Source organism: Zingiber officinale, chromosome 2B (genome assembly GCF_018446385.1).
Source record: "Zingiber officinale cultivar Zhangliang chromosome 2B, Zo_v1.1, whole genome shotgun sequence".
Taxonomy (NCBI): Eukaryota; Viridiplantae; Streptophyta; class Magnoliopsida; order Zingiberales; family Zingiberaceae; genus Zingiber; species Zingiber officinale.
In genome coordinates this window covers 121,100,037-121,112,787 of record NC_055989.1, presented here as the reverse complement: position 1 = coordinate 121,112,787, position 12,751 = coordinate 121,100,037, and the positions used below count along the sequence as shown (strand labels likewise).

General features: G+C 37.0%; 2 protein-coding genes across 3 annotated transcripts in view; one reads left to right on the top strand and one right to left on the bottom strand.

Moving 5' to 3' along the window:
• The window catches only part of LOC122046958 (probable protein phosphatase 2C 24), a 28,082-nt gene extending 21,001 nt beyond the window's left edge, over positions 1–7,081 (top strand). Inside the window, exon 4 of the mRNA XM_042607925.1 lies at positions 6,507–7,081. Within this exon, the coding sequence (XP_042463859.1) occupies positions 6,507–6,886 (380 nt within the window). The 3' untranslated portion in view covers positions 6,887–7,081. The remainder of the gene's footprint in view (positions 1–6,506) is intronic.
• A 132-nt stretch (positions 7,082–7,213) lies between these two features.
• On the bottom strand, positions 7,214–8,953 carry LOC122046959. 2 transcript variants are annotated; one of them, XM_042607926.1, is made up of 3 exons: positions 8,562–8,953; positions 7,975–8,108; positions 7,214–7,883 (listed from the first exon to the last, which is right to left on the bottom strand). In XM_042607926.1, exons 1-3 carry the CDS (start codon positions 8,769–8,771, stop codon positions 7,295–7,297), a joined length of 933 nt encoding a protein of 310 aa, XP_042463860.1. In that variant the 5' UTR covers positions 8,772–8,953; the 3' UTR covers positions 7,214–7,294. The 2 variants fall into 2 exon arrangements, with proteins under 2 accessions (XP_042463860.1, XP_042463861.1); XM_042607927.1 differs by having other exon boundaries at positions 7,975–8,099; positions 8,562–8,952.
• Positions 8,954–12,751: the final 3,798 nt, after the last annotated feature.

Here is a 12,751-nt window from a genome sequence, read left to right as displayed (position 1 = left end):
AAATCAAACGGGGCCATAAGTCAAAAATGAATATATTCAAATTTCAATATGTTTATGTATGGTAGATCGATAGTCTTACATTATTTGCAAAATACTGAAAAATAAAGATAGTGATGTGATCCACATATCAAATTTGTTTTTTTTCTTTAAATACAAACAAAACATTAAAAAAAAATCAAAACAAGGTCAAATCTGCCTTAAATGCAACAAAACACTAAAAGAAGAATCCAAGGTTCGTTCCAAGTCATTTCGTTCTATTCTATGCCCTTTTTTTTGCCGTTATAACGCCCAAGAATGCCGGCCCATAGCAACCAATGTTATTTACTAGAAATTTGACATGGGATGAGGTGTTCCCGTGCCAAAACGCTCGTTCGACGGCCGTTCCACATCCGTTCCGACGAACCATGTATCAACTTGCTCTTTCCAACATTTCAAATGCATTGTCTCACAAGGGTCACTCACAATATGTGAGTGTAGGAAACCAAGAGGGTTAGAAGGCATATTTTAAAGACAAAGATGTCATACAAAAGAATTAGAAAGAAAAAGAATATAAAACATATCTTTTAATCAACTTCCTTTAATAATAAAGTTCATTTCCTTTTCTAGTCTTCTGAGGATTTTCTAGTCTTCTGGATATTTTTCTTTCTAGTCTTCTGGATATTTTTCTTCCAAACATTCAAAATTTCAAACTGAAAACCTTCATTTATGCGACCTTTTCATCTTGCCATAAGCTCCCAAGAAAATCCTTCAGCCCCTTATCAATGCCCTGTTTATTTTTTAAAGGAAGTTCATGTTTCAGCATCCAAGTTGGAACAAAAAAAAAAAAAATGCAATTTTAAAGTTCAGTATCTGAAATTTCATTCATCAGCTCAAAATAATCTGTTATCCAAAACAGATTTCTAGAACAATAAATGTTCAGCATTTTGATCTAAAGTAACTACAATCTCAATAGTTCAGAGAACAAATAGCCTTTACAACTCATCACTAAAGCAGCCAACTCCAGATTTGGAATGACAATAAATTTAGCGCCCCAAACTTGGTACAGTCATAAAGCCTCAGGGATTCAGCAGGATGCAGTTTTCCTGTTAGGAAAGGCATTTTAACCTCCACATCTAGAAGGATACGAGCTGCCACTAGCTCATGCAATTTATCCAATTTTTGGAAAGATCCTTTCATTTCTTTTCTTCAAAATATACCATATGTACAGAGAGTTCGTCATAGCAACAGATAACTTGCTACATTGTCATGATTCTAACCCAAAGGCTCTTCTGTTACTCAAATCATATATTTGCAGCGATCTGATTTCAAACCAATGTTGAGTTGTCACATTCATAAAATAGATGACACATTGACTCAGAAGCATTTTTCATTTTTTTCACAAGGCACAGCTATTTTTATCCAATTTAATCATAGGTTAGAAGTCTCATATGAAACATCAGCCAACAGACAAAAAAGCAAGGAGCATGACCAACAAACCGAATAATATAGTTGAATGATGGTACTTGATGAAAGTATAAGATGGTTTGTTATCTCAATTTTATGGAATTTATGCTATCATAAATCGTAAAGGACACTCTTTAGTCAGATTACTTAAATCTATTCAGATTTAAAAGCAATTCTTGAGATGCTCACTTAGTGGTGTGAAACGTGAAGTGATAATATTTAACATTTGAGCTGAGTTAGCTAATGTTGGCCTAGTATAGTCTTGTTTACTTCAACTCGATGTCTTTAGACTCCATGGCATTGCCCACTCAATTTCAATTCAATTGTTGAATTTCAAGCGCACAGTAAAGACGTGGTATAAATGGAAAGGTAACCTTCAATTTGCTTTTTTCGCAAAATATTGCTCTCAACATATGTACTAGTTTAGTTCGTTTGCAACTACATCACTTTTCTTACAATATACATTTTTGGCATCAACTTCCAAGGCAACAATGGTTAAATCTTGTGATTATAGTGTGAACCCTTGTGCCCACTTGCCCACTCTGATCTCTCATAAAAGCCCAATTCAATATGCATTGTCAATTTTGAGATCATTCATCTTAGACACATCAACATTGTGATTAAAAACATACAATAGTGTGTTGATGGAGTGACAATTGGGAGATGTGAGAAAGGGTGAATGTTTAAATGCAATGCTTTAGTTGTTTATATATGGGTGGGTGTTGTATAAGTCTAATTGTCATGTAGGATTAAAACTTGGTTTGATTTGGGTCACTTCAATTATCAACTTTTATCAAGTTTATTTAGTTTTTAATAATTGAGTTCTGATATGCATTAATTAGGTATTTCATTCTATTCCATACTGAACTAATATACTTGTCCTCTACTTATTTAACAACATTGCCCACTTAATGTTTTGGTAATGCTTATATTGCATGATGTTTAATGTGTTACTTTATTTTCAACTAGATCTTGAGATTGCTATATCATCTTTATTCATCCTCACATTTTATGAAAAGCTCTGAAAATGTTTTGATGTGCTACTTTCTTTTTAACTAGCATCTTCATTATCTCATTAATGAAAAACTTTAAGATTGTTTTGATGTGCTACTTTTTTTTTTCAACTAAAAAAATGATTAACCAGGCTGGTAACGTCGAGCCTGAGGTGACCGGCCCGGTCCCACGGAAGTTTCCAACCGGTTACCAGAAAAAATCGGGAAGCGCTCGTAGCGGGCAGCCCAGGAGCCCAACATCTTTTAGTTGCGTGCCCCATTTGGAGGAAAAATTCCTGCAAATTCGCCATAGCTGAGGCTCGAACCATGGTTGCCTGGATGACAACTTGAATGCCCTACCTCTGCACCATAGTCCCGGGGGCTACTTTTTTTCAACTAGACCTTTAGATTAGTGTATGATCATTTATTCATTCGCTTATTTATGAAAATAAGCAAAACTCTGAAAAATCTTTAATGAGCATTCAATGATACTCTTCATGTGTATAATATATTAAATAATTGGACTATTGAACCATTGAATTGGATTGTGCTAGTTACAAGACATGGTCAATTTTAATTGCTAGCTTGGGGATTTTAAAAATATGATCACTCCTACCTTGTATTTTCAGACTCTTCTTGTTTCTATTGTATTTCATAGTCACCATCGACGTTCTTTGGCATCTTTAGGTTTACGGAATTGTGGGTATGCTTGGAAGTAATGATACAACTCACAAGGGTGTATTGTGGTGATCAGCTAGCTTAGATATGAACCTTATTGGATTAAGATCAACAAATAACTAGTGAAAACCTTGATCGAGTTTGAGATGAGCTAAAAGTAAGACAATGATCCTGCTCAATAATAAAGGAGGTGACAGCACTTGTGGATGACTGAAGTAGCGGCACTACTGTTGCCAGCCATTAAGCAATGTTAGAGGGAAAGATGATTGGTTCTCATAATACACCATTGTGGTATATTTAAAGTGGGAATGGAGCAATATGGTTCCTAGTTCATTTGTGCAAGTTATAGGTGGTGATGAAAGCAATGTGAGGGATTATACTAAACAAAAATAGAGATGATATCTATTGAAAGTGACGCATTAGGGGCACCAATGTTTATATTCCACCAAGGAGAGACATGAATAGGTCGACCCTCAAAGCATATTTGACCTAAAAATGGTCTCTAAATCATCGGTCTTGAATAGATTTACAATCATCCAAGTCGAAATACAATATAGATGGTAACTATCAATGCAAGTGCAATTGAGAAATCTTTAATACATCCACTATACTATATACATTCAAGGTAATAAACATTCCTCAGTTTGCATCACTAAGGCAACATGCTAGTTACATGTATCTCATTCTCATGAGATCATTATCAAGCCATATTTTGGGTCAACCACCTGAGTGGTGTTCCCCCATTTAACTGATACAAAGTCAATTCACTAATGATATTTAAAGTATCCAATTATTTTTTGTTATATTAGTTGGAGTTCAATTTCAATTTGTCTAATTATAATATATTTTTAGCCGGCCAAATATCAATATCCCATGAGATGAAAAATAATCAAGAAAGGGAAGGTATAGAAATTTGAGAACTCGTCCTATTACTATTCCTGTACATTAACATTGTTTACGAACAATTTGTTAAAAACTTGTAATTGTTCATTAGGGTATTCATATACATCTTTTTTTGTAATTTTGAAATGTCTAGTACAGATATACAAGTTCACACACAAACTAAATATCTTAATACAAAGAAGCATACAGTTGAATTGAGCAATTTTACATTAACTTTGCTGATCTCTTCTAGTCTAAGTTGATTATGATTGATTCCTCATAAAATTCAATAAATACCTCATTGATTATTCAAGATTTTGCAACTTCTCTAATGTTTGTCATAGAAAATACTTGTTTATATTTGTAGGTTATCTTCATCCCAATGGTTTTGTTCCTTTCTGTTCTTGCTCTGTTTAATTAGTGTATATTTACTCAAATTTGAAATGACAATTTCTACTTGAGCAATATATACAATAGCTTCATTCATCGCCTAAAGAGTGAACTCACCTCTTTAACCTATCAAAAGAGTCTTCACAGGAAATATAATTAAGCAACAAAGTTATGGATATCAACACTAAATTTTCACCTGAGATCTCCATTTTAGTTATCCACAACCTAGCAACAAAGTTATATGTTCCTTTCAAGTCCTTGTCATCTATCATATGTTACTTATGTAGCTGCCTTTTGAGATGTATCTTGTTAATTAAATTGTCACCATGTGACATGCCTTCAGACTTTGCACAAATGTAAAATCTTATTGCCACCATATACATGACATTATTTGTAAGACTTAATCTAATGGTATTGGTATTAACTTCTTTGCCTGTTTTTTCTTTTTAGTCACTCTCTTTAATATATAATGCCTTTTTTTTTGTCATGCACATTACAACTCCTATTGTATCAATGAATATTTGATATATCAATAACTAAGAGGAAAAGAAAAATGGACTTCTTATCAGGCCTTTGAACATAAAACACTTTTGTTCCAATTTGAGAACGGAGGACAGGTCAACTCCTTGCCGAGTTGTCTCAGTTTGACTTCTTGATGCAACGACTTCTGTCCTTTAATCGGGCCTGTCTTCGACAAGTTGAATTCTAATGGGTCGGCTATCGTCAGGTCGGCTGTCGATCAGTCAACTATCGATGAGTCAGCTTTGACAAGTTAGTTGTTTGCAGATTAAACTAGTGTTCGCTGAGAACCAACAAGATCCCAAGGGCCTTGTCCTCTCTGGAAATGATTAACATGGGATTAGAAGGGGGTCAAGACGTACCTTGGCATGACCCCTTTGACACTCAAGTCAGGGTAGGGTTGGAGAAAAGAACGGAGAATAGTATAATAGTGGTTTTGTGGTTAATTGTGCATACCTTTGGAGGTTGGAGCAAATACCTTAGAAACAAAGGCGTCCTTTTCCTGTGATGGCTCTAATTCTTATCCCGACTACATCAATCCAAATGTACCCTGGGACTCAAATGACCCGGACCTCCTTTGACCGAGCCAAAGGGATGCCACATAGAGTCTACATCGACTAGGTCAAGGGCTTTCTACGTGGAGTCTATGTTGATCGAGTCAAGATTACTAACCTCCGCATCAACTCTATTGTTCACTAAAGTCCATGTTGCTTGTCTAAAAGAATTGGATGTCTTGCATATTGTTTTTCCTAATACAAAGTCTACTACAAAAGTAGGTGACCTCAACTTTGATATCACTTTTTGGGATCAGGGCCTCTAGTACTGCTAGATGGGTTTGCAGACTACTTCAACATAGCTTACTAGTCTCTAATGTCTTAACTCATATATTTATACATCTAAATCTAGTCTATGGAATGTAGAATGATCTCTGCCACAAGTTCATATGATGGAATATTCATCTATCTTGGTATATATAATAGTACAAATATAACAAAAGACGAGTTACAATCACTAAGAGAATCCCAAGTATCTAGTAAATAGGTATAATGAAATTTAAGCAAATCCACCGCACATTTTGCAAGATATTTTTCAATCTTTTCTGAAATTATCTCAGCAATACAAAAAATTGACAACACCTCTTGTGCTCGTGGGGTATTAAAAAAATTGAAGAAAAATTTCTTTCCTCTATTAAGTCTATTAGACTCCCATCGCCTTTAACTTCACTCCGTAGTATCTTTTGGGCTCTCGACAAGTGCAACAGGTAAAGTCTCAGCTGTCATGAAATTTCAACCATAGCAATGTTTATGAAAAGTCTAAGTTAATATTAATTTGATACGATAGGGCTAACTGAGCCTAATAAATTGGCTTTGGCTCAGTGAACCCAACAACAATTGCTGAATTCTAGAACTGATTCTACTTGCTTTGTCGTGCTCAGTCTCAGTCTTGTGAGAGATTAGACATTGTTAGAGATCTTTAGAAATTGGCGTGCATCATATGGGGAATGATTTGTAGATTCTTCACATGCTGATTTCCTGTTTAATTCATGCCATCGATGTGCTTGTATGCTTTTAATTGTTTCACATGATGATTTTGTTACATCAGGAGACAAGTACCTGAAAGCTTTTGTGACATCCGAGCCGGAGATCTGCGTGTTGGATAGATCTCCCGAAGATGAGTGCTTAATCATTGCGAGCGACGGGCTATGGGACGTCATACCTAATGAGGTAGCGTGCAATGTGGCTCGACAGTGTCTGGCAGAAGCTGATCCACCAAAGGATTCCGAGATCCTCAGTGGAATAGGTGGTGGGGATGAAGCTGGCGGTCCAGAGAAAGAACAAGCATCTGATGCAGAGAACAAGCAACCATCCGATTCACGCTGCTCTCTCGCAGCGGCGCTCTTGGCAAGGCTTGCATTGGCACGGAATGCCACTGATAACATAAGCGTAGTCGTGATCGACTTGAGGAGAATAAACCAAGGGTAGTCTGATAATTTCTAGTGTTTTTCGTTGACGTTTATGTTGCAGAAAGTCTTGGCGGGTACTGAAACAAAATGTGTTTTTGAAGGCCCCCCTCAGACGAGAAAAGAAATGTATCCAAGGGATGATGTTTGTACAGACGACATGATACACTAATGCAAACCTTAGTAGTCCGAGATGGTTTTATTTTATTATCTAAAATCATATTTTGGAAGATTTAGCTATTCTTTTGTGCGTGTGTGTGGACTAAGATATCTGAAGAATCCACGTCTATATTTGCGGGCCAAATTCAGCTATCCATGGGCTCTGCTGGTTAAATGTTGCAGCCGTGTCTGTACCAGGCCCATGACATGCAGGCACAAATATTCTACGCATGCAAGTGTGCATGTCCAATTACAAATGATCGTCTATCAGTCAAAGCAAAGACTTGAGCGATCTAGCTTTCATTCTCTTCCTTCCTCTCTTCTTGTAGCTCTTATGATTGCCACGATTACTGGCGTTCCTCGACGTGTTATCTTCCCGATTACCACCGCTGCCTCCGTTGTTGTCGACGTCGCTGTCCTCTTCATCCCCACCAGCAATCGTCACGGCTGCAACCTCGTGTACGATCCCATTATCCTCTCTATCTTCCTCCTTGTCGTCTTCATCTTCGAGGGCAAAGCCGCGAACACAGATATGGTCACTTCGACTGCCGCTGCTTCTAGTCTTCCCGCGCCAAGGGCCGAAGCCGGAGTAGTAATAGTAGAAGTTCGAGTCATCGGCAGCGCCACCGGATAATAGGTCGGCCTGCTTCTTCCTCCCCGCGCGGTTTTCCTTGCTTACCTCGACCTTGCTGGCATTGTATGACCGGAGCTGCGCGAGATGGTAACTGCAGAGGGAATGCGGGTGCTGCGCCAGCCGCTTGCAGTGCCACCCCCTTCCGTCGCTCTTCTTGCATCTCGCGCCGGTCTTCTCCTCATTCTCCTTCTTCTTCTTCTTCTTGGGCTCCTTCCTTGCTTCCTCGCTGCCAAGAAAAGGAAAAAAAAAAAAGCTTTTCCTTTTGGAAGAGGAGGAGGAGGGAGAGAAGTCGAGGGTTAGGTCAGGGAGAAGCATACCGCTCGACAGTGGCAGTGGAGTCGGCGTCATTTTTTAGGTGATTTCCAAGAATACCCGTGTCCTCTCCCGCTTCTGCTTTCACTGCATTCCCCACAATGCCCTCGCCGTCTTCCTCCTCTTCATCCTGCCAATACTTGGAGTAAGTTAGGTCGAATCGTTGCACCGATCCAGTGGCAGAGACCCACCAAGAATCACAGAGATTGAATCAGGAATGAGATTGGGAAAACTTAGCACTATTGAGATCGATGAGAAGCAACTAGCTAGGGTTTCCTTTGCCGAATCTATAAATGCGGAGGGTAATTAGTTGTCCAGTGGACGCGGATAGCTAAGCGAATTCACTTCAGGGCATCGACTCAGCTACTGCTTGTATATTAATTAGGGTTCAATCCCAGGTTTAGGGAGAAAGGTGGGAGGCAAGGAATAGGAAACCCTAACTGTTGGAGGAAGCGATATTTAAGCGACGAGGAGCTAAATAGAGCCGAAGCCATCCGAATTTAGATCTTTCGAGCTGGTTCAGAAGCGGAAATGAAGCTCCTTCGGAGCTAAACGAAGAGGACCGCGACAAGTGCGGATCGATAGGCCATACCTGGTCGAAAGCCGCTACGAGGTCGAGGCACATCAGGTCGTCCCAGGGGGAGCGATTCAGCTCGCAGAGAATCCCGCAGCCGTCGGATGAGAAGGCATCATCGGCGGCCCGCGGGTGCTGCGGCGGCAGCGTCGGCGGCGGAGTAGGAGAGGAGAAGGAGGCGGCGCAGACAGTGCCCAGCAGCCGAGCGGCGCATTTGCGGATGCGCATGGCAGGACTCCCGCGATGAGAGAGAGGAGGTAGACGTGAGAGGAGGGAAGGGATTCGGGCGGCGCCGCCGCGAAGAAGCAAATGGGAGCGCGGCGGCGGGCTTGGCAGAGGCCGCCTCCTCCTTGCCTGCGATGCGGACACTTTATGGGTGACGATCTCGATCCCTGGAAACTCTTTATTTAATTTATTTTCTTATTTTTCTGTTTATTAGTTGGAATAAATATAGACCCAAATATAAGCCTCCGGACGCGCCCTCAATTCGAATACCCTCTTTTCCTATTCGAAGCTACACGGGACCCAGGCAAGTCCTACAAGGGAAAGGAAAAGATTGCGATGGTCGTTCGCGAGGGTGCGCTGTTGAAGTGGGGTGCACCCCAAGGACCGGACGGAATTACGTATATGCCCTAATATCTTCTGTTATTTTAGAGCATTTTAGCTTTGGCATAATTAATCTCATGTTTGTTTTTTCTTCTAGAAACATCTTTAGATTCTCACATTTCTTTGTGATTTTTTACCTGCAACGGCTGAACCAAGTACCGGTTCATCAGAATTGTCCACTCGAACCAGAGGAAACCCTTTGAATCATTTGAACCGCCAATTTCTCATATAGTCTCTCCCTTTCTTTTCTCAAAGCCCAAAGAAAATTCAAAACCCACTAACAACTCTTTAATTATATATACTTGATTGTGTAATATAATAATATATAAATTATTTATATTTTTGAAAATTTAAATTGTTTAGATTTTCTAGTGTCACCCTTATAAACCAAGAATTAATTATTTGGGTAAAATTCGTCATACCCATGCAATAATGACTACTATAACGGGCTTCCCTATGTAAAAAATTATTTTAATTTAATATTATACTTGTCTTAGTAAAAAAAACTAAGAAAAGTATATTTTTTAACAACGTAGACCTCAAATATTTATATAAACTTTTTTGATCATAGTGTTGTCAATCTAAGATATGAGACTAAAGAGAACTATATTTTTTTTATATAAAACAACCATAGAAAATTAATGATGAGAAAAATTTATAATAATACGTTGTAACTGAGTCTCGAACTCTAAATTACTGATTGTTTCGCTTGTGGAATTACTAATAAATTTTGGAATTATTTTTAGTGTAAATAGAAAAAAAAGACATTAACGTAAATGTATTTTAGGCTTCACCAAAGTTAGTTAGTAAAGGGGAGGGATTTTTAATAAAATAGTAAGATATATATATATATATATATATATATATAAAGGGTAATAGGATATTTGATAGGATATAAATATATGATTCTCTTGTAGATATGAAAATCAAAATGAAAATTAAAGGATGAAATAATAAATGAGAATGAGAAAAGAGAACATGTAATACATCTCTAGTGAATGGTGTGAACTAGGGGTGAGCAGTCAACTCGTCAAATCGACCAATCCGCTTATGCCTACCTGAACCGAACCGAAAAAAACAAAATCTGCCGGATATAGGGCCAGATATAGGGTCATGATATTACATTATCCGATCTAGTAGGGCCAGATAGTTTTTTATCCCAATAACCGAACCAACCCAATCCGCGATCACCCTTACTTGTAGCAACTACTGCCGATAAGTTGTTACACGTTATAGTAGCTACTACGGATAAGCTGCTACACGTTGTAGTAGCTACTGCCGATAAATTGTTACACGTTGTAGGAGCTATTGACGATTAGCTACTACAGCGTGTAATGAGTAATGTCTATTATCATTTTAAAATATTTTATTTTTTATTATTTTATATTTATTGGATATAGGGTCGGATATCTAAATAACTGACAATCCGTCGAATATTTAATACATAATAACCGTCGGATATAAGGTCGAATGTAGGTCCTGATATTGTATTATCTGATCTAGTAGGGCCGGATAATTTTTTATCCTAATAATCGAATCAACCCGATCCACGATCTCCCCTAGCGTGAACAATATGAATTGAATAAGGAAATAACTTACAAGTGAAAAAAAAAATCGCATGGAAAAGTAAGGGAAAAGAAGAAGCAAGGGAAAGAGAAGAAAAAAAAACAAGAAATTGTGGTGTGGCCAGTAAATTTACAGTGGCTCGCGGCTGCCAAGCTAAACCTTAAGACCGTGAGTTCCCTTACCGCCACTACTATTGGCGTCATGGTATCGCTATAAGAGATTCGAGTGAGGCTCAGGCCACGAGTTTGAGGAAGAGGGGAAGAAATGTTAGGTTCCCTTATTGATTTCAGACGAATGAAATAATAGCAAAAAATTGATCTATTATAATTCGTCCGTTCATTATTTTATATTAGCTAAACAGAGCAAAAGATTTTGATTTCTATGCAATTTACCTTCTTTTTTTTTTATATATCCATGCCTCCAAAAATAAATAAAATAAAATAAAACAAATAAGACACATGCTTAGTTTCTCAACCATCTAATTAAGTAAAACTCAGTTTTAGAGAATTAATGGATAATTTTTTTTTAATGGACGATTAATCTAAGAATACAGGGCTAATGAACCACCCGCTACGAATATTTCCTAATTTATTTTAATGACCGATGGAAAAATTTTATAGGATCAAACTAATTACTATAAAATTAATTAGTATAAACTGGATACCTCATATCAATTTAAAAAACTTTAAAATCTCTTATTCTCGTAGTTGCTAATAAGTCCAAGTCTAACAAAAGCGTGAGGGATGTTTCACTTTTTGGGAGCTCCAAGAGCATATTAGTGGTCTCGTACTTGTATTTTATGAAATAATAGATCATACTTATTTCTAAATAAACATGACAATTGAATGTGAAAAAATAAATCAATTGTTACCTTCAGTCATTGATATTTGAAAAATATTTAGCACCCCTTTTAACGCTTAATGCTTTAGAGCCACACTCTAAATCTCTTCTATATTATTATTCTTGAAAGGTGTGTATGTTTAGAAACCCTAGAGACCACTATTAAGGTAAGATTTTAATTAATTATGCACTTTTAAATCTTACAATATATGACCTCTTTATTAAGATAAAAGATTGTATATAAATAAATTTTAACAAATATGTGCAACTTAATAAGATAGATTCATAATCAAAATAAAATATTTCTAATATTTTCTCACTTGACACATATATATTTCATCATTCACTAAATGAGTGTACATTATACATGAATCATGGTGATAGGTCCTCCAAACGCGAGTATTATCTTCCATGTATTACATTGTATCATGTTTCTCAACCAATATATCTTAATGAATAAACTTTATGTTTTTTATTCAAGGTCCAACTTTATTGATATTTCTCAAATTAATTAATGTGTACACAAATATGAGAAAATATCATAATTGAGTTTCATTGATAACTAAATTGTTCTAATAACAAAAATTACATAAGGGAACCAAGTCTCATCCTCTCTACTTGATTCCTAAATTTCAACGGTGGCATGCTTTTAGTCAAAGGATCAACAATCATCAATTTAGTGCTAATGTGCTCAATAACCATTATCTTATCTCTAACACATTCTTTTATGACTGGATACTTAATGTCGATATGCTTAGTTCAACTATCACTTTTATTGTTCTTAGCCATAAGACAACAGTTGAATTGTCATAATATATCCTCAATGACTTTGAAATAGAATCCATAATTTTAAGCTCCAAAATGAAACTCTTCATCTAAATACCATGCGAGGTCACTTCAAAACAAGATATAAACTCAGCCTCCATAGTAGAAGTGACAGACAATATCTACTTTGCACTTCTCCAAGATATAGCTCCACTGGCTATCATAAAAATATATCCAGAAGTTGATTTTCATGAATTAATGCAGCCAGTGTAGTCTGAATCAAAGTAGCCAATCACTTCTAAATTTTTAGCTAGTTTTAATACAAGCATGTAGTCTTTAGTCCCTTAAAGGTATCTCATCATTTTTTTTGCAACTTTCTAGTGGTCTATACTCGGATTACTTTGATATCTTTCCAATATACCAACATCAAA

What these genes read in the sequence shown, in the direction of transcription:
- LOC122046959 (XM_042607926.1), bottom strand. Translation starts at nt 8,771, where the DNA reads ATGCGCATCCGCAAATGCGCCGCTCGGCTGCTGGGCACTGTCTGCGCC. An exon ending in TCGTAGCGGCTTTCGACCAG is followed by an intron (nt 8,109 to 8,561) that starts GTATGGCCTATC and finishes ACTTACTCCAAG; the next exon opens with TATTGGCAGGATGAAGAGGA. An exon ending in TCCACTGCCACTGTCGAGCG is followed by an intron (nt 7,884 to 7,974) that starts GTATGCTTCTCC and finishes TTTTCTTGGCAG; the next exon opens with CGAGGAAGCAAGGAAGGAGC.